The 20,665-nt window shown below is 56.4% G+C and overlaps 1 protein-coding gene and 1 long non-coding RNA gene across 4 annotated transcripts in view; one reads left to right on the top strand and one right to left on the bottom strand.

Moving 5' to 3' along the window:
- The window catches only part of LOC133232938 (uncharacterized), a 41,976-nt gene extending 34,989 nt beyond the window's left edge, over positions 1-6,987 (bottom strand). The window contains exon 1 of the long non-coding RNA XR_009731508.1: positions 6,898-6,987. This is a non-coding gene — a long non-coding RNA (uncharacterized LOC133232938). The remainder of the gene's footprint in view (positions 1-6,897) is intronic.
- On the top strand, positions 5,613-20,300 carry GPRC5C (G protein-coupled receptor class C group 5 member C). 3 transcript variants are annotated; one of them, XM_061392940.1, is made up of 4 exons: positions 5,613-5,905; positions 13,513-14,598; positions 17,475-17,569; positions 19,692-20,300. In XM_061392940.1, the coding sequence occupies exons 2-4, from the start codon at positions 13,545-13,547 to the stop codon at positions 19,869-19,871; spliced, it is 1,329 nt and encodes a 442-aa protein (XP_061248924.1). In that variant the 5' UTR covers positions 5,613-5,905; positions 13,513-13,544; the 3' UTR covers positions 19,872-20,300. The 3 variants fall into 3 exon arrangements, with proteins under 3 accessions (XP_061248924.1, XP_061248923.1, XP_061248922.1); XM_061392939.1 differs by lacking the exon at positions 5,613-5,905 and adding an exon at positions 6,034-6,851; XM_061392938.1 differs by lacking the exon at positions 5,613-5,905 and adding an exon at positions 7,150-7,238.
- The last annotated feature ends 365 nt before the right edge of the window (positions 20,301-20,665 follow it).

The raw sequence follows: 20,665 nt of genomic DNA, 5'->3' as shown, positions 1-20,665 counted from the left end.
AGCAACTTAGCAGCAGCAGCAGTGTTTCTCTGAGTATCTTGGCCTGCGATTCTGGGAGCCAGAGGGAACCAGGGATCTGAGTGTGGGGCTCAGGACAGCAGCAAGTCCAAGCCTAGACTGGAGTCTGCCCCTTCCCCCAAGAGAAGGCCCCCAGCAACCCGCAGGTCTTGGCCAATCATTCCACCCAATCAGTGTATGTACAGAGCCTTATTCAGGGCTGCAGGGCATCTAGGCATGAAATCTGTTCCCCACTGAGCCTACCACAGAATGAGGAAAGCCAGGTATCTATATATAAAACAATTAACTGTGCAAAGCAGGGCAAGATCGTTCAATTCATGCTAGAGAGGAAGCTTTGGGAGAGGGTGGGGTCACCGGCCAAAGCTTCTGGGAGAAGCAGGGGGCTTTAAAGGGGGATTGGTTCAGAGAGGCCAGGCGTCAGTGTACTGGACTGAGAGTGGGGGACAGCGTGAGTGAAGCCACAGGAAGGTCTGTCCCGTGGCCAGACTCAGAGCTGACCTCAGGCTGGGGTTGCCACTTCCTGTGGGGAACAGGAGGGATGGGACGTTGCAAGGGCCTTGAATGCCTCTGAGCAAAGGAATTTGGTCTTAGTTTAGGGGCAGTGGGAGCCAATGAAGTCTTTCCAGGTGGCCCCAGTGGTAAAGAACCCACCTGCCAATGCAGGAGACATAAGAGACATAGGTTTGATCCTTGGGTCTCCCCTCGAGGAGGGCATGACAACCCACTTCAGTATTCTTGCCTCGAGAATCCCAAGGACAGAGGAGCCTGGTGGGCTACAGTCCACAGGGTCGCAAAAGTCGGACATGACTGAAGCGACTTAGCACGCATGCACGGGAGTCAAGGAGGGTCTTAGGAGCCAAGAACGCCAGGGAGATGTCAGTGACTGTCCCACAGCAGATGGGGGTTTGCAGGTGACTGGAGGTGTCAGGGAGTGGAAGGCAGGCTGCAAGCAGGGTGATCAGGTTGGGTGCGTGTAATCCCAATGGGAGGGTTGCTCCCACCCTGAAATATTCTCACAACAGTGACGGGATGGGGGTGTGGAATGGGGGACAATGGGAGACTCTTTCTGGGAGCAAGGAGAGGTCAAATACAATATCTGTTTACCAGCCAGCTGCGGGGCACCCAGTCGCCAAGCACAAGATTCCAGGCACCTACCTGTCAGGGAGCCCGGGGCCCCACACTCAGCTCAGTGGGGGACTAGGGGACGTTGGAGAAGCAGCTTCTGCACGAGTTTGACTTAAGCACTGTTGTGCTGTGCTGTGCTTAGGTGCTCAGTCATGTCCAACTCTTTGCGACCCCATGGACTGCAGCCCACCAGGCTCCTCTGTCCATGGGGATTCTCCAGGCAAGAATACTGGGAAGGATTGCCATGCCCTTCTCCAGGGGATCTTCCCAACCCAGGGATCGAACTCAGGTCTCCCGCGTTGCAGGAGGATTCTTTACCATCCGAGCCACCAGGAAACCCTAAACCCTGTTAGGCCTCTTTGTTTTTTTGGTCGCAATGCAAGGCTTGTGGGATCTTAATTCCCCGACTAGGGTCGAATCCAGACCCTCGGCAGTGGAAGCACAGAGTCCTAACCAATGGACTGCTGAGGAATTTCCACCGCTAGGCTTCTTTAACCGGTAGGGCTGAGATTGAAAGAGGATGGACCACGAATGGAGAGGCCGACCACTGAGTACCTGTGAGTGCCTGGCTTGTGCGAGGAACATTCTAGACGTGGCTTTATCTGGATGTGACAGTAAGATGGGGGGGGGGTGGCAGTATCATGCCCCCTTTACAGTAAAGCGGGGCTCAGAGAGGCGAAGTGATTTGTCCACGTCATATAATTGGCAGGTGGCAAAGCTGTACCCCACCCTGGGCCTTGTCGGTAGCTTAGACTCATATGGCTCGAAAAGGAAGTATTCCAGTGAATAAAGGTAGTCTCAGTCGGCCAGTGGCCAGCAGGAATTTGTGAACCATACTGAGAGGGAGGGATTACAGACACCATCCAGACAACCCATTCATCCAAGACCTCTTGGAACAGCCAGTGGGTAGTATCCTTATGGGCTGTGGTTGTTCAGTCGCCCAGTCGTGTCCGACTCTTTGTGACCCCATGGACTGCAGCACACCTGGCCTCCCTGTCCCTCACCATCTCCTGGAGTTTGCCCAACTTCATGGTCATTGCATTGGTGATGCCATCCAGCCATCTCATCCTCTGATGCCCTCTGCTCCTTCTGCCCTCAAACTTTCCCAGCATCAGGGACTTTTCCAATGAGCTATCTCTTTGCATCAGATGACCACAATACTAGATATATGGGACCACTTCTCCGAGTGTTATCTCTTGGTGAAGGCGGGTGTCCATAATGGCTTACATACCTGAAAGTGAATTCATTAGTCACTCAGTTGTGTTGGACTCTTTTTTAAAATTTATTTATTTTCTGTCAGACTCTTTGGACTCCATGGATTGTAGCCCACCAGGCTCCTCTGTCCATGGAATTCTCCAGACAAGAATCCTGAAGTGGGTTGCCATTTCCTCCTCCAGGGGCTCTTCCCAACCCAGGGATCAAACCCAGGCCTCCTGCCTTGCAGGCAGATTCTTTACCACTGAGCCACCAGGGAAGCTGCTATGGGTTGTTAAATTGGGTAAAGGGTATTTGGGGGCGCCGATGGGCCTGTGGTCGGGGTCTCTGAGGCCATGGCACCTCCCTTAGCGGAACGTCTCTTCTGCTCACTGGCTGCGTCCAGCAGTGCCCGCGTGGTCTGGCTCCCAGGGCTGGGGTGGAGCTCTCAGGATTTCCACTCCTGAGTTCTGTCCAAGACAGGCCTCAGGCCCTGGGGAACTAAAGCCAAGGGCATCAGGGACCCAGCAGCCTCAGAAGCCCCAGGACGTCTGCCTCCGGGGCCTTGCTTTGTTCTGAATGCAGATCCCGTTCAAGATGAGACGGGGTAGGAAGAACCAGAACAAACCGTTCTCAGAAAACCGCCCCGAGGCTCCACCACGATGGCAGGACTGGCTAAGGGCGGGGTTCAGCCGCTGGGTGTCCGGCTGGTTTCCAGACTACCATCAGTGGGTGGTCAGGCACCATCTACCCCAACCTGACCCCTCCCTGTGCCCACAGAGAGCGAAGTAGACTTGCTTCATGGGAGAGGTCTCTGGAGGGTGAAGGGGTTCCCCAAATTCGGAAGCAGTTGAGACGAATCTAGAATTCACCTGTGTCTCCCTGAAGTCACTTGTCTCCCAATCTCCCTACTACTCCCCCCACCCCACCCACCCCTTTCCCAGACTCCCTAGACTGGCTTTTTAAAAAAATTTATTTTTTGGCCACCCCTCACAGCATGCAGAATCTTATTCCCCCAATCAGGAGCAAACCTGCTCTGCCTGCAACAGAAACACATGGATTGTTAATCACCCGAAGCCCCAGTAGTATATATATTATTTATATAAGACCCCGATGCTGGGAAAGATTGAAGGCAGGAGAAGGGGATGACAGAGGATGAGATGGTAGGATGGCATCACCGACTCGATGGACATGAGTTTGAGCAAGCTCCAGGAGATGGTGAAGGACAGGGAAGCCTGGCGTGCAGCAGTCCACGGGTCACAAAGAGTAGGACATGACTGAGGGACTGAACTATTTATGTATATATACATATATATGGTATGGTATTTTTGGGGGCTCCAAAATCACTGCAGATGGTGACTGCAGCCATGAAATTTAAAGACGCTTACTCCTTGGAAGAAAAGTTATGACCAACCTAGATAGCATATTCAAAAGCAGAGACATTACTTTGCCAACAAAGGTCCATCTAGTCAAGGCTATGGTTTTTCCAGTGGTCATGTATGGATGTGAGAGTTGGACTGTGAAGAAGGCTGAGTGCCGAAGAATTGATGCTTTTGAAGTGCGGTGTTGGAGAAGACTCTTGAGAGTCCCTTGGACTGCAAGGAGATCCAACCAGTCCATCCTGAAGGAGATCAGCCCTGGGATTTCTTTGGAAGGAATGATGCTAAAGCTGAAACTCCAGTACTTTGTCCACCTCATGCGAAGAGTTGACTCATTGGAAAAGACTCTGATGCTGGGAGGGATTGGGAGCAGGAAGAGAAGGGGATGACAGAGGATGAAATGGCTGGATGGCATCACTGACTCAATGGACGTGAGTCTGAGTGAGCTCCGGGAGTTGGTGATGGACAGGGAGGCCTGGAGTGCTGCGATTCATGGGGTCGCAAAGAGTTGGACACGACTGAGTGACTGAACCGAATGGAACCGAAGTATGGTATGCTGCTGCTAAGTCACTTCAGTTGTGTCCAACTCTGTGCGACCCCAGAGACGGCAGCCCATCGGGCTCCCCTGTCCCTGGGATTCTCCAGGCAAGAACACTGGAGTGGGTTGCCATTTCCTTCTCCAGTGCATGAAAGTGAAAAGTAAAAGTGAAGTTGCTCAGACGTGTCCAACTCCTAACGACCCCATGGAATGCAGCCTACCAGGCTCCTCCGTCCATGGGATTTTCCAGGCAAGAGTACTGGAGTGGGGTGCCATTGCCTTGTGAAGTATGGTATATACTGGTATTAATATAATGGTATACAGTATATAATATATATATATACACACATATTTGACTGCATCATGTGACATGTGGTATCTTTGTTCCTCCACCAGGGTTGAAATCTGTGCCCCCTGAATATTAAGAGCCAAATCTTAACTACTCAACTGCCAGAGGAGTCCTGAACTGGCTTTATTGTTCAGCTGTTAAGTCCTGTTGAACTCTTTGTGACCCCATGGACTATAGCCAGACTCCTTGGTGCATGGGATTTTCTAGGCAAGAATACTGGAGTGGGTTCCATTTCCTTCTCTGAACTGGCTTTAAACAGATGCTAATGAGGGACCCCTCCCAGCAAAGGGGTTTCAGCATTGGTTGCCTAGTTAATGAAAACTAACCAGAGCAAAAGGAGGAGGGGACCACGGAGGATGAGACCGTTAGATAGCATCACCAACTCAATAGACAGGAATCTAAGCAAAGTCCAGGAGGTAGTGAAGGACCACAAGCCTGGTGGGCTACAGCCCACCCGGTCACAGAGTCCAACTGAACAACAACGAAGTCAGAGGCCAGAGTGACTGGTCGGCTTCAGGGAGCTCTGACTTTCAGTTCCCCCTTTCAGGGTGGTCCCCACTGTGTGGCCCTTACAAGCGGCTGCACACCCTCACTGTTGGGGGTCTCTGAAAGGTGGCATGGGAGAGGGAGTTGGGGGAAGGAGACTCAAGTCACAACTCTGCAACCCAAACCCCTCTTCCTCTTCATACTGGAAAGAACTGAAACAATTCAGTGTTTACCCCATTCCCCAGGCCGGCCAGGCGCAGAAAGAGAATGAGTTCTAGAAAACCAGGGCCCCAGCCCAGGCGGCAGGGCAAACCTGGGCTTTATCACTCCGGCAGCGCTGGGTGTTTCAGGGAGTTTGACTTCTGGTTGTCATAGATTGAGGCAGGAAAACAAACAGCCCGGGAGGTACCTCCCTTCTCCCTGCGCCCTCCCCTATCTTGCTACCCCCTGGCCCGCGACCAGCCGCCTCCCCTTCCCTCCCCGCCCCCCTTCCCGGGCGCTCCGGGCAGAATCCACACGCCCAGCCGCCCGCCCTGCCACCGGCTGGCTCCGACCGCGCTCTGCTGGCGATCCCCCAAGCAACTCGGCGTCAGGAGAACTAGCACCCCGGAGACCCGGCGCTCAGCCCTGCCTCTGCGTCCCTTGGGCCCCTGCCAGGCCCAACAACCACTCCTTTCTCGGTGCGCCGTGGCCCCTCTGGGCCTCCCGCGCTTGCCAACTGGGCCCCGCTGCGGCAGCCCACCTCCCGCGCCGCCCGCAGCCCCAGCGGGAAGGTGGCCGAGAAATCTCTTGTTTACTGGGCCGTGGCGATCCCAGGTTGGATTCACTTCCCCATTTCTACAGTTCCTTTCTGCCGATCCCTGACGCCCGAGGGGAAAGGGTGGCCACCAGCTGATCGGTAGATTGGGAGTCGGGTGGGGTACGGGGAGGGGAGGCGCTCGAACTTTCGGAAAAGTCCCCGGGCGGAGGGACGGGCAGGACTCCGCGGTCAGGCTGGCGTGTCCCGGAGCGCAGAGGCCGCGGGGGCCGGGTGAAACACTGTACCTCGGGGAACTGAGCCGTGAAGGCTAATGGGGACAGGTCGGGACAGGAAAGCGGGACGCGGGGAGGGGAGCGCGCGCTAAGGTGGACCGTGTCCGGGACGATCCCAGGACACCCAGGCGCGGGGCAGTCGGACCCAGCGATACTTCTGCCCGCGGTCCCCAGTGGTTCTGGGCCCTGCCCACCGCGCTTAGGGGCGCGCGGGGTGGAGCTCTCACGTACAGTAGGTGACCCAGGTGCGGGGGAAGGATCGCGCGTGCAAGACACTCGGTGTGTGTTGTGTCCACGTGGGCAAGCTCGGATAGGGCAGGGGGCGCAGAAGGCGTGACAAAGACATCGACTTTGCGTCTAAGGGTGCCCCTCGCTCTAGTCCGGAGCAGCGAACTGCCCTGCGCGCGTCTCGCGGGAGAGCCAGGACAAAGGTGACAAAGGCTAGGTGTCCGCCCCAGAGAGACGCACGAAGGTGGCCCCCGCGCGTTGCTCGAGTGTGCGCGCGCTGGGACTCGCAGAGACCGAGAGCCCTCCGGCGAACTGTGTGGGGCAGCTCCCCAAGCCGCTTTCCGAAGGAGCGAAAGCCGAGTCCTCCAAGTGTGTGCGCGTGAGTGTGCGCGCGCCCGCGTGCGGGGGCGTGGCAGTAAACAGCAACAACCCACCCGCCAGCCGGGCCAGAAACTCTGATCTCCCTCCGCAGCCGGAAAGGGCGTCTAGTCGGAGCCGGGAGGTGAGTCCGGGATGGGCTGGGGGGAGGGCCGGCCGGGCTTTGTTACCTTGTGAGCGGATTGCCTGCACCTGGAGCCCCGCGGGCGCCCGATAAGTGCCTGAATGGAGGTGATGTCACGGCGATGCAGGCGTCGGCCCACCCTCGCCAAGAGAAAGGAGTCGAGCGCCCGGAGAGGCCAGCGCTACAGCGAGCTCAGGAGCGCAGCCAGCGCCTGGTCCCGCTGAGAGGCAGGCCCTGCGCCCCGATCCCCCGCCGGGGCCCCGCCACCTCAGGCCAGGGTTGGGCCTGGCCCCGCGCCCTGCGCCGAGTCCCTCCCAGCCGCGCTCGAGCCCCGCCTGGAGTTGGCCCCAAACGCCGCGCCGGAGCTGGGCCGGCGGCGCGTCCCAGGTAAGGGGTTCAGCCCGCTCGCTCCGCCCTCCCGCCGGCCGCTGGGAAGAGTAGGGTCGGGTCGGGCTGGCGGGGAGTGGGCGAGGGTAGAGGCCCGGGGTTGGGAGAACCGGGGGACGGAGGGCGCCGCTCCGACTCCGCTCGATCGCAAAAACTTTCCAAACCGAGTCGGCTGGGGACTGGGGGGTGCGAGAAGCCCGGCGCCGCGGCTCCGAGTTGGCGGCGAGGGCGAAATGCACCATCGGGGTCTCGCAGGACCGCCCCCCTACGCCCTCGCAGCCTCGCTGCGCGGGTCCGCGGGCAACAGTGACCTGCGGGCCGGCGTCCTCTCCGCTGCCCGCGACCGTGGATCGGGAGGGCAGGTTTCTGGGGCCGGAGGGAACGGGAGAGAGGCTGCAGCCTGCTCTTTCTGCTCCGCCATCGCGGGGAGCGTGGGTGTAGACCCCGGGGCCGGGGAAGACGGGGAGGGGAGCGCTCGGAGTCTTCCTGCGCCAAGTTCGGGATTTCGGTCCGTCGTTAAACTCGCGGCTTTTGGCATCGTGGCTTCTAGAACCTTTCCCTTGGCCCGCCCCTCCCCCACCCAGGGGCTTTCCTGCGCCCTTCCCCGCCGCGGAGGTGGAGTTGCGGCGCTCCTGCCGGGATCCACAGTTTTAAACCCCGCCAAACGCGATCATTTGAAAACTCCACGCTGTCTATCCTAAAACTCTGGGACCGGACTGTGTTGAATTTGGGTTTTGTGCTCCTGAAAGGTCCCTCCCGGAGCTTTTTTTGTGTGGCTGGGGGAGGGCGTGCCGCTGGGGGTGGGGCGCATTCCGGAGTGGCTTTCTAGAGCGGACCCTTGGGTTGAGGACTCACGTGTTTCTGAACGCTCAGGCAGTTGGGGGCCAGATGCTCACCCTCGGGTGTGGGGGTGTAGGCTGGGATTCCCGGAAGCCCTCTAAACTCCCCCTCTTCACCCCCCGCAGCAACTTGGGCGCAGAGGTAGCTCCGTACAGGCCTCTCTGACTCCTCCTATTGGTTGGTTTAAAACAGATCCCCCCAGAGCAGAGGACGGAGATGGCAGGACCTAACCCGGGGCCGGGAGGCGGTGGGAGGCTGTCAGCGGGTCCACCCGTCTCTCTCCATGGGCTGCTGAGTGGTGGCAGAGCAGGAGGAGGGAGGCTGCTCAGTGGCAGTCTGCGCGGAACCTCTACCTGGCCATGGTAGCCTTGACGGTAACCACTGACCGTGGGTCTGTATCTTCCTCTGCCCCCTTGAGCTGGGGGAGACAGACCAGGCCGGCAAGGTCGTGAGAGGCTCCAGTGCCTCTTTTCAGGATGTTTCTCAGGCTTGCGTGTGGCTGGCTGCCTCATCCTTGCGCAGTGAAGCCCACTCGGGGCTGGCTGGGCCTCGGAGCCCACCACTCTGCGGAGGGAACGAGGGAGGAGAGGGTTCTGGAACCGGATTGGGCCGACTCAATGGGGGCAGAGATGGGGGCAGATTGACTGAGCCTGGGGAAAGGCCGATTTCAGAGGTGATTAAAAATATTTGTATAACTGATTCCAGGGAGGTGAAGCAGAAGGGCTCCTTTGTCCTGAAAATAATCTGCAGTGTGATTATGGGCTGCAGCCATGGTCTGGGGGACACTCATAGGGTGGAAGGAGGTCCCCCTCCTTGGTCCTAGAGAACCTTCGAGCAGAAGCAGTCACTCCAGAGGAAGAGGCAGGGCTGGGATGGGGGAGAAATGAGCACTCAGTCTGTTTAGTGAGCGATTTTCCAGTGCCTCCTGTGTTCAGTGCAAGACTAGATGTTTCGGCGGATGCGGAGATAAACACATCTTGCTCACCTGGTAGACCTTAAAGCCAGGTAAAGGAGACACTGCACACACACGATTCTAACCATCGAGGCTCAGAAGACAGCCTGGAAATGCAGGCTCTAGCGACCCGCAGGGTGGAGAGTCTGGAGACCAAGCTGGTTCGTTTCCTCCAAGTCCTTTCCCCCTCGCCACCATCTTCAAAAATGGCATCCCTTGACTGGCTGAATCTGCATTCCTGGATGTGGAAGGACCTTGGGTGGAGCTCTTGAAGTCTCCCACTGGCCTCCAGGGGTCGCTGTCCTAGGTAGTGGACAAGAACCAGGCCCACCTGGCCCAGTATTCCCACTTGAGCTGGTGTGTGCCTCTCTCCCCACTCACCCACATCGAGGTTCCCATGTTGGTGGGTCCAACAGGCTTAAAGCATAAGATTGGAACCAACAACAAAGTGAGAAGGACTCTGGGGTGAGGGCTGTGAGCGGCTCTGGCCCTGGCCCAAGTTCCTTTGAGGTGCTGGATTCTGGTGGGGTACCAGCAGGTATGGCTCTAAGAGCAAGACAGACTGAGAAGGATTTACGTCGGAGTCCCAGGACTAAATGGGAGCTGGCTTGGTTTTTGGTAATGAAATGGCCGTTAGGAGATTTGAACTTATAGCATGGGCTTAGTATCCTTTCCCCCGAATCCAACCAGCTTTAGATTTTTTTTTTTTAATCTTTATTTATATGGCTGTGTCCGGTCTTAGTATCATGAGGCATCTTCCGTTGCGGTGCACAACTCTCCACTTATGACTCACGGGCTCAGTAGTGGTGACGCCCGAGCACCCTAGGGCAGGCTTAGTTGCTCTGTGGCATGTGGGATCTTAGTTCCCTGACCAGGGATCAGACTTGCACCCTGCATTGCAAGGCAAAGTCTCAACCACTGGCCCACTAGTGAAGTCCCCAGACCTTAGATTTTATGTGGGTAAGAACGTCCATCAGGCCTTACCTTTGGCCTCCGTCTTTAACCAGGGATGAACGTGTCCTCGGCAAATGGATTGCCGATGCTTTTTTTGCCAGACTCAGATCTTAAAGCACAACCCTGGTAATGCCCTCACTGTGCAAAAAAACAGCCTTCAGTGGCCCCCACTGCCTTTAGCGTCATGCCCCAGACCCCTTCCCCGGAGCGTCTCTAATCTGTCGCCAGCCAGCTGCAACCTTCCTTTACAAACTCGGTTCATACGCACATATTGGTGAATTTGGTTAGAAGCTGAATAAAGTGCTGTTGAGAGGTCTTCTGCACCCTGGATCCTCCTCTGTGTTCCTGTATCACTTTTCTCTCTCCAGAGGTCGATACTTCTGTGTGGCTCTTTACCTGATTCTTCCTTGGGTGGTTTTCTTATGGACCTATCTTTTCTCTCTTTTCGATTTGAAATAACATTATCGGCAGCGATTGTGTTTGTTCATCTTTGTATTTTCCGCTGCGTCTCAGAGAACTACTGTGCTTGGTCCCCGCGAGACGCACAGTGAATCACTGATTTAGAATAATTGTTGTAAACTGCAGCCTGGAGGAGGGAGGTGGGATGAGCAGTTCTCGAAGATGCACAGATTGCTGGAGGCAACGTCTGAGTGACCATTCTCAGGGTTCACTGCCACAGCTTCACCCCAAGTTCTAGCTGCTTGGCTGTGAAGCAGACGCACCCAAGATGGGCTTGAGTGCTTAGAATCCCTTAGCATGTCATCCATAAATTATCTCCTGGAACGGTTCAATACACCTTATCCATTAGCCCACTCCGATACCTTTTTTCTCTTCTTAGTCATTGTAAATAAAGTACAGTGTGTGCCTTATTGATTTACGATTACGCAAAGTCCCCTACAAAGCTTATTTAAGTCGTGATGTAGGGAAAACAAGCTTTTGTGTTGAAGTTGAGCGAAACTAGCTGCGTTATGGTACCATTTATTTAGGAAAACAATACAGTAAATTCACATAAGATTGTTAATTTATTAAAAGCTAGTGATCAGGGTTTGGGGAAAAGCAAACTTTAATTGACAAATGAGGTGGTAGCCAGGAACGCTGAGAGACCTAAAATATTTTCAAGGGGCATGTAGGAGATCTTAAAGGACTTTGAAAGTTGATGGTCTTTTTATTATGTTAGTCTCAATTTGTGAGTTTTATTTTCCCTGACTTAGTAGCAGTGTCCTTCCTCTTATCAATTATGGAGAGTCAGTTTTCTTGCCTGTTAGACATTAATTAGCCAGGAATAGTGGAAACATTAAAGGGTTTTGTTGTCGTTTAGTCAATAAGTCATGTCCGACTCCTTTTCGACCCCGTGGACTGTAACCTGCTAGGCTCCTCTGTCCGTGGGTTTTCCCAGGCAAGAATACTGGAGGAGGTTGCCATTTCCTTTTCCAAAGGCTTGTGGTGTGTTAGTTGCTCAGGCATGTCCAATTCTTTGCAACCTTGTGGACTGTAGCCTGCCAGGCTCCTCCGTCCATGAAATTCTCCAGGCAAGAATACTGGAGTGGGTTGCCATTCCCTTCTCCAGGGGATCTTCAAGACCCAGGGTTTGAACCCAGGTCTCCTGCATTGCAGGCAGATTCTATACCGTCTGAGCCACCAGGAAAACTCCAAAGGAAGGGTTCAGCTCAGTTCAGTCTCTCAGTAGTGTCTGACTCTTTGCGACCCCATGGACTGCAGCACGCCAGGCCTCCCAGTCCATCACCAACTCCCGGAGTTTATGCAGACTCATGTCCATTGAGTCGGTGATGCCATCCAACTATCTCATCCTCTGTCGTCCCCTTCTCCTCCTGCCCCCAATCCAAAGGGTTGCTGCTGCTGCTGCTGCTAAGTCGATCAGTTGTGTCCGACTCTCTGCAACCCCAGAGACGGCAGCCCACCAGGCTCCGCCGTCCCTGGGATTCTCCAGGCAAGAACACTGGAGTGGGTTGCCATTTCCTTCTCCAGTGCCTGAAAGTGAAAAGTGAAAGGGAAGTCGCTCAATCGTGTCCGACTCCTAGCGACCCCATGGACTGCAGCCCACCAGGCTCCTCCATCCATGGGATTTTCCAGGCAAGAGTACTGGAGTGGGGTGCCATTGCCTTCTCCATCCAAAGGGTTAGTGGTACACAAATCCACCCTCCCCCTTCAAAGCAGAAGAAAGATAGGGAGGAGGATCATGCCATTCCCCTCCCAGCCACTAGTAGTCACTATAGCCCAGGAAAGCTTGTTCAGGTTGCTGTCCTAGAAAGTGCCTGGGTCCAAGAGGTAAGAGAGGAAGAGGCAGGTTTACCAACCAGTTACTTGACCACAGTGCAAATAAAAGACCGCCTTCTTGCCTTCTAGCTACAGGGTCTTGACGTCTTCCATTACAGATGAATTCCTTTGGGTTTTGTTTTGCCCTTGCCTTGTTCTTGCTTTTAAAATGTTAATGCCTCATAGGAGGATTTTTGCGTTAAGTCATTAACTCCCTAGCTGGGAAATATGTTAAATTTTATCCTTGACTCTTTAACAACTTGAGCTTCCAAGGAACTTGGATTCCGAAGAGAAGTGTTGAAGAGAAGAGTTGGGACTAAGAGTGGGAAAATGAAGGGCAGAAAGGGTCAGTGGTAGGAAGACATCAGGGACAAATGTTGATACATACAACTTTTCGGTCATCTCTTCACTGTCTGGTAGCAGTTTGTACCTGTTCCTGGTGCTTCTTAAATACTCACTGAATGGATGAATGCATGGCTGATTCTCTGTGGACTTGGGCATCACAGGGACAGACTGGAGGGTCAAGCGGCTGGCCATCTGAACTCTGGGAGTCCCGGGGCAGAGAGGAGCTGAGCGCTTGGTGAACTTGCTTGTAAACCTCACCCCCATCCTAGCTGCAAGAGTTCAGGGAATATTTGGGTCCAGGTTACGATCGGTGGAGGGAGGTGAAAATTTAGCACAGTTTCCTCCTCTTCCACGCCCGGGAAGAGGAATGACAACTGGGCTTCATCTCGTTTGTCTCTCTGGTTAGTTGGCAAGAGTCCCGGGAGTTCTGTGTTAAGAAGGATTCTGGGAACTTCTTGGCAGTCCAGTGGCTAAGATTCTCTGCTCCCCATGCAGGGAGCCCAGGCTTGATCCCTGGTCTGGGAACTAGATCCCACACCCTGCAATTAAGAGCTCACGTGCCACAAAGAAGATCCAAGACCCCCACGTGCCCCAACTAGTGCAGTCAAATGAATACATACATGAATAAATAAGAATAAAGTAGGATTCTGGGAACTTGCGTGGTAGTCCAGGGGTGAAGACTCCACACTTCCACTGCAGGGGGCATGAGTTCAATGCTTAGCCAGGGAGCTAAGATTTCACATGGCACTCGGCGCGGCCATAAAAGAGAGAGGGAAAAAGGATTCAGTAGCTCAGAGGGCTAGACCCAAGATGAATGCGCCCAGGTCCAGGACTGGTGGGGAGCAGCACCCTGTGTCTTGGGGTCTGGCCCGAGGGACTGATTTAGCCTTTTCTCCCCTCCTTCTCTAGGGACCCAGCTGGAGCCTGGCCTGGCATCCAGGATGGCCATCCACAGAACCGTGCTGATGTGTCTGGGACTGCCTCTCTTCCTGCTCCCAGGGGCCCGGGCCCAGGAGCAGGCCCCGCCCGGCTGCAGCCCGGACCTCAACCCCCTCTATTACAACCTGTGTGACCGCTCTGAGGCTTGGGGCATCATCTTGGAAGCTGTGGCGGGGGCAGGCGTCGTCACCACCTTCGTCCTCACCATCATCCTGGTGGCCAGCCTCCCCTTCGTGCAGGACACCAAGAAGCGGAGCCTGCTGGGGACCCAGGTGTTCTTCCTGCTGGGGACCCTGGGCCTCTTCTGCCTCGTCTTCGCCTGCGTGGTGAAGCCCAGCTTCTCCACCTGTGCCTCCCGGCGCTTCCTCTTCGGGGTCCTATTCGCCATCTGCTTCTCCTGCCTGGTGGCCCACGTCTTGGCCCTCCACTTCCTGGTCCGGAAGAACCACGGGCCCCGGGGTTGGGTGATCTTCCTCGTGGCCCTGCTGCTGAGCCTCGTGGAGGTGATCATCAACACGGAGTGGCTGATCATCACACTGGTGCGGGGAGCCGGCACAGAGGGCGATGCTCTGGGCAACGGCAGTGCGGGCTGGGTGGCCGTCTCCCCCTGCGCCATCGCCAACGCGGACTTCGTCATGGCGCTCATCTACGTGATGCTGCTGCTGCTCTGCGCCTTCTCGGGGGCCTGGTCGGCCCTGTGCGGCCGCTTCAAGCGCTGGCGGAAGCACGGGGTCTTCATATTGCTCACCACGACCGCCTCCATCGCCGTCTGGGTGGTGTGGATTGTCATGTACACCTACGGCAACCGGCAGCACAACAGCCCCACGTGGGACGACCCCACGCTGGCCATCGCCCTCGCCACCAATGCCTGGGCCTTTGTCCTCTTCTACGTCATCCCAGAGGTCTCCCAGGTGACCAGGTCCAGCCCGGAGCAGAGCTACCAGGGGGATCTGTACCCCACCCGAGGCGTGGGCTACGAGACCATTCTGAAAGAGCAAAAGGGCCAGAGCATGTTTGTGGAAAACAAGGCGTTTTCCATGGACGAGCCAGCCTCAGGTGGGTCACGGGACACCCTCCTCGGGTCCCCTCTTGGTGGTGGCTTAGTTGCTTAGTCGTATTCGACTCTTGTGACCTTATGTACTGTAGCCCGCCAGGCTCCTCTGTCCGTGGGATTTCCCAGGCAAGAATATGGGAGTGGGTTGCCATTTCCTTCTCCAGGAAGGTCCCCTTTATTTAAAAAAAATTTTTTTTTTGAAACTTTTTATTTTATATTGCGGGATATTCGATTAAGTGTTGTGATGTTAATAGTTTCAGGGGAACAGCAAAGGGACTCAACCATGCCTATACATGAATCTTAATTTTTTAAAAATTGTTTTAATTATTAATATTTGGCCACGCCAGGTGGCTTGTGGGATCTTAGTTCCCCAACCAGGGATTGAACCCCAGGCCATGGTAGTGAAAGCACCAAGTCCTAACCACTGGGCTGCCAGGGAATCCCTGCAAGGTCTTCTTTTATTCCAGGTGACTTATTGCAGGACTGGGGACTAGTCTCCCGAGCAAAATGGGAGGTGCCTGAGAATATCCAGAGTTCTCTGCCATCAAGTTCCTAAACTCCATTTTTAAAAAAGATTTTTTTCTCTATACTCATGCAATTCATTAGTGTATTTTCATTGTAAAATCTGACACATTAGGGATAAAATTACCCTCCACTGTCTCCCTAATTCTACCCTGTTCCTTCCTCTTCTGTCCATAGAACTGATCCCTGTGGACTGGTATTTTCCCACCAGGTGCCTCAGTTTCCTCATCTGTAAAATGGGGATAATAGTGCCTCCTGTTTCATAGGATTCAGTTAATGCATCTTTTTTTTTTTTTTTTGAGCCATGCTTCATGGCATGGGAGATCTTAGTTCCCCAACCAGGCATCGAACCCATGCCCTGTGCAGTGAAAACACAAAGTTCTAACCACTGGAACTCCAGGGAATTCCCCAATTACTGCATCTGCCTGGCCTTTGGAAAATAATCCAGAAGTATTAGCTATCTGCTCTGTATTAGCTCTATCAACTCTGTATTACTATTATTTTTCTGGCATTATTATCCCTCCAGAGCTTGTTCTTCTATTACATACATATCCATAGTCTTAACTTCCTTTAAAAGCTTTTCCAGTTAAAAATTTTCCCTTTCTCATGAAAATGTGTGTGCCACATGCTGACCTAAGCAGCACCCACTATTCAATATCCAGCTTGTCTCCAAGCTCCTGCCCTGGCTCTTTGTTAATGGGATGGGGTTCTCCTCCGGAACCAGCACTCGGGGTGCCAGGCAGGAACAAAGCCTCGAGTTTTGGAATTAAGGGCACCCCGGAGGTGGAAGTGGCAGGAAGTGGGGGAGAGAAGCCCCCTCAGCCTGTGGCCAGGCCCCCCTCGGGAGCTCCTGGGAGGCAGGAGCCGGTGGCCATTCTCTGAGAGACTTGTCCGGACACGCTCCCAGCTCCCTAAGGAAGGAGCCTTCTGCAGTTCCTCGTCAGGACCACTAGCGTTTACAGAGCATGAACCGAGTGCCAGGGCCTGAGCCTCCCGGACTTGCCCTACAGCCTGCATCTCGAATGCTCTCTTAGCCGGCTGGCTGCAGCCCCTTCATCCGCCGTGACCCGGAAAGCCTGGACTCTGACCCCGGCCTGTGCTGATCGAGGCTTTTGGGGGCTTAAGACTTGACCTGCCTGATTGTGGAGCACAGACCAGCTCTGGGGCTTCTGCCAGGGGTCAGAGGCCAGGGAGGTTGCAGAGTCAGAGCTCTCGGCCTTTTCTCTGTAAGCTGAGGTCCCCGTGATCCCAGCTTTGGGGAAAGGCTCAATCCTCACGCTGCCAAGCGCTGATCTTTGACCTGCCCCCCGGGGTGGCCCTGGCACATGCACAGCCTGGGGCCACTCGGGGAACAGGGCAGGGGGCGGTGGGTGAGCCTCACAGACAAGTGTTGGGAGGAGCCTCGGCCGCCCCCACCTCGGCTTCCAACCGCTGCCTGTTTGTCAGGCCCAGGCGTTCTCAGCCTTTGTCCTCAAGGCAAACACTTCTGGGGCTGTGAGAGGTTTTTTTCCTTTTATTTTTTTCTAAATGGAAAAATCAATTGAGTGAGCCTGGCACTTAGGAGGCCCTATAGAATTGTGGTCCCTCCGAGCCTCGGGGCCATCAGCCGGCCGGAGACCAGCATCTGCTGCCCCGGCCCCCAGGGCTCAGCCCGCTCCCCGGACCCCAGGAATGGTCAGCAGTTCTCCACAGCTGCAGCGCCCAGCAGGGCAGGACAGGTCCGGAAATCGGCAGCCCCAAAGACACAGGGGAGTGTTTCTGAAGCTGAAAATAGTTCTGGAAACTTGCCAAGGGGCCACAGGGTTGGATGTGCCTTCAGTGCCCTGGGGGGGTTGAGGGGGACAGGTGGTGACTCTGGGTCCTGGGCAGTCAGCACCCACTCTGCCCCATGGAGACTCTCGGGCGGTGGGCTCCCTGCTGTATTTACCCCGGCGCCTGGCAACTGGCCCGCAGCAGGAGAGGCCAGAGCTGGAGGCTGGCCATCTTGGAAGGCCGCCGAAGGTCCATGTGCCCGTCTTGGCCTCTGGCCCCGGAGGGCGGACGGGGATGTGAAGGTTGCTGACGGAGCGTTTTTTGGTAGGAAGGGGTCTTGCGCTGCAGGAAAACCCGAGGGGAAGGCAAACATGCTTTCCATGCCTCCAAACAAAGGGATGCTGGGCTCCAGTGGGGGGGGTCCCCAACACCTACGGCCTCATCCCCAGGGCTGCCCCAGCCCCCCTGTCCCTCTCCCTGCTCCCTGGGGAGCCTCCCTTGAGAGCAGGAAAGGGAGCTGAGAGCCCAGCTGGAGAGCCTCCCTTGAGGGCAGGAAAGGATGCTGAGAGCCCAGCCCTGGAACAGCACCTATGTCTCCTTGCAGCTAAGAGACCGGTGTCACCATACAGCGGGTACAACGGGCAGCTGCTGACCAGTATGTACCAGCCCACCGAGATGACCCTGATGCACAAAGCCCCGGTGAGTGGGGTCCCCAGGTCCCCGTGACCCTGCTGGAGCCGGGGGCCCAGTGCCCGCAGGGTGGGTGGAGGCGATAGGGAGAAGGCTGACTCTGCGTCCAGTGGGTCAGCCTTGGGGAACCCAGGACCCACAGTGCCGTTTTCCTGGGAGTGACAATCCCTGCGGCAGGGCAGGCCCTGCCTGCCCGTGTCATCAGGGTATCACACAACCCCCTGAGGCCAGATGCTCAGAACGGTCTCTCTCTCTGCTGGTGGGAGCCGCCAGCTGTCCCCCACGCAGGGACAAGGGGGCCACAGCCAGGTATGTGCGTTCCTGGTGGACAGAGGCGCACAGGGCGGGTCTGCGTAGATCCTGACTCCGCAACCACAGCTGTCCCAGGAGGGGCCCCAGCTCCCCTCCCCCCGCCAGCAGGCAGCCACTCTGAGCTTCACACCTCCCCTGGGTTCTGGAAACCAGATGCTCTCTTAGCCAAGGGAGGGGGGTGGGAACAGGAAGCCGGAGGGTTAAGTCTTACTCAGTCCAGTTGTGTTCCTCCTCCCGGCCGCCTGGCAGGCAGTCACTGTGCGGAGAGGTCAGTGACCCCACCTTGGCAGGAGGCTGGGAACAGGAAGCAGGGAGGTCAGTGGGGTGGCGTTCTCATCCTCTCCCCGCCTGGAGCCCCGGGGGCTGGGTGAAGCCAGTGCGCCCCATACTTCCAGTCCTGGGCTCTCCCCGGGCCTGAACCTGTGGCCTGCGAGAGCGGGGGGCCGTGGCCAGGAGCTGGGAGGGCAGAGGAATCTCAGAAAGGTGGGAGCAGGGTTTGCCAGCCCCCAGCCGCCCAGGGTCCCCTGTCTGGCCACCCCACTGTACCCGTGTGCATTGAGTACCGCTCCTTCAGGAAGGCTCCGGATGAACAGATATTTTATCTAGAAGCGGCTCCAAAACCGTGGTCCCTCGACCCCCACCACTCCCATCACCTGTGTGTGTGCTCAGTTGGGTCCCACTCTTTGCAACCCAATGAACTGTAACCCACCAGGCTCCTTTGTACATCACCTGGAACACTAAAAATACAAGGGCTGGTGTGATGGAGCCAAGGATTAGCATCGCTTTGATGACGTCACCTTGATTACGTGGCGTTATCCAAGTCACAGTGGGAGTGACCGTGGAAATCTGCTGGCGTCACAGATCAGGGTCATTGAATAGTCACCAGCTCGCCTCGGGGTGCGGCTCCCTAGGTGTGGTTGTGGCTCAGCAGTCCAGGTGATTGTGACGCACAGCCAGGCTTGAGAACCGAGAACAGAGGGTCTTGATGTTCCAGGAGCTACAAGGGGCGGGGGAGGGCAGATAGTAAAGGGGTGGGAGGACCCCCCCCACCCCATCCCCACCCCCCCGCCCCCAGGTTTGAGTATGTGGAAAAGCTTCCGCCCCCCGAGCTACAGGGCTTTGGTCGAGGCTCTGCCTGGGGATGAGGCTGGTGGGGCTCACATTCCCTGCAGGGTGGGCCCTGGGACCAACGCCTCAGCCTTGCCTACCCAGGAACAGAACCACTGCGGCTCTGACCAGGATCCAGGCAACGAATTTGGATTTTTAAGTCTCCAAAACTTAAAACTTGCCAGCCCCAAACCATCCGGGTTTTCAGTCTCTAAATTAGACTGCTAAACGTCCCAGAAGACTCTGCTGGGCCCTGCACACTAGCTGCGATGCTGTGGGGATGTGGCCTCATTGGTGGGGCTCAGGAAAGACCCCCAGAGAAAGGGAGCCTGGGAGCAGAGCCCGTCGGGTCATAGGAGCTCAGCCTGGCCCACCCTCCTTTGGGCCCCACGGTCTAGGGAGTGGGATGGGGCTTGAGAGGAGGAACCTCCCTCTGAGCGAAGCCCCCAGACCATTGGAGGCCACCGGAGCCTCATTTCCACGCCCAGAGGCATGGGGCGGCCCTCTGCAGGGTGAGATAAGGGGCTAGAGGTCAGAGGGCAGCCCCTTCGGCTCCAGACTTAGAGTCACCATCCCAGGCCCAGCTCGGCGTGGGGGCGGGCGGTGATGGGGAGGGGCGGGGGAGCTGGCAGGCACGGTCCGCAGGAAGCGGACTGTTTGCACATCCGCCCCGGCGGAACCCGGCTGTGAGACCGCCTGTTCTTCCTTCCAGTCCGATGGAGCGTACGACGTCATCCTCCCGCGGGCCACCGCCAACAGCCAGGTGACGGGCAGTGCCAATTCCACCCTGCGGGCCGAGGACATCTACACGGCCCAGGGCCGCCAGGAGGCCACGCTGCCCAAGGAAGGCAAGAACTCTCAGGTGTTTAGAAACCCCTACGTGTGGGACTGAGCCGGCCCCCGGAAGAGGTGGGCAGATTGGAGGACCTGGCCCCTGGAGAGGGTCTTCTCCCCGCCGGGAGCCTGCGCTCTCTGCAGCCCCTTCCCTCCTCGCTGGCCCAGGGCGGGGGCGTAGGCCTCAGCCAGGAGACCCTCCCCGTCTGCCAGTGTTCGGATGGGCGTCCCGGTGCCCCTGCCCACTCCTCAGTGTTTGCGGAGTCCAGGAGCCAGCTCTAGCTTCCTGCCAGGGTCACCTCCGGTGGCCACGCTCCAGCCAAATAGTGTTGTTCTTCTTGGGGTGGCGGCCGGCCAGCACCTACGTTCTCTGGAGTCTTGAGAGAGATTCCTGCAACCTCGGGAGATGTCGCAGGCGCTTCTGTCCTGGGCCTTGTTCCTCTGTGAGGAGCACGGGTACCTAATAAACACGTTTCTGCTTTATTAACCCTTCCTCTGGGAATGTCATGTCTGATCTGAGCTCTCGGTCTCGGATGACCCGCCCCTCTGCTTTGGCCTGTGTGTGTCTCCTCTTTCTCCTCCTCCCTCTGAGTCCAGGTCCCGGGAAAGCCACTGCTGAGCTCTCCTTCTGTGTGGTGAAGGAGCCGACTCTTCCCTTCAGGGAATGGGTCTTCAGCTGAGCCTGGGTCCGTGTCCTGTGTGATCAGGATGGCTCTCCGGGCCCGGCTCCCTTCTCAGGTCTCATCCGACATCTGGGCTTGTCTGAAATCAGGCCTCTTTCCTCCGGGACCCCATCTACTGGATGGGGGGCAGGGAAGGCCAGCCCAGCAGCAGGCGGTTCTGTGCAGTGTA

Source organism: Bos javanicus, chromosome 19, assembly GCF_032452875.1.
Source record: "Bos javanicus breed banteng chromosome 19, ARS-OSU_banteng_1.0, whole genome shotgun sequence".
Classification (NCBI taxonomy): Eukaryota; Metazoa; Chordata; class Mammalia; order Artiodactyla; family Bovidae; genus Bos; species Bos javanicus.
Note: the sequence above shows the minus strand (reverse complement) of the source record. Positions and strands in the feature narration are given on the sequence as shown.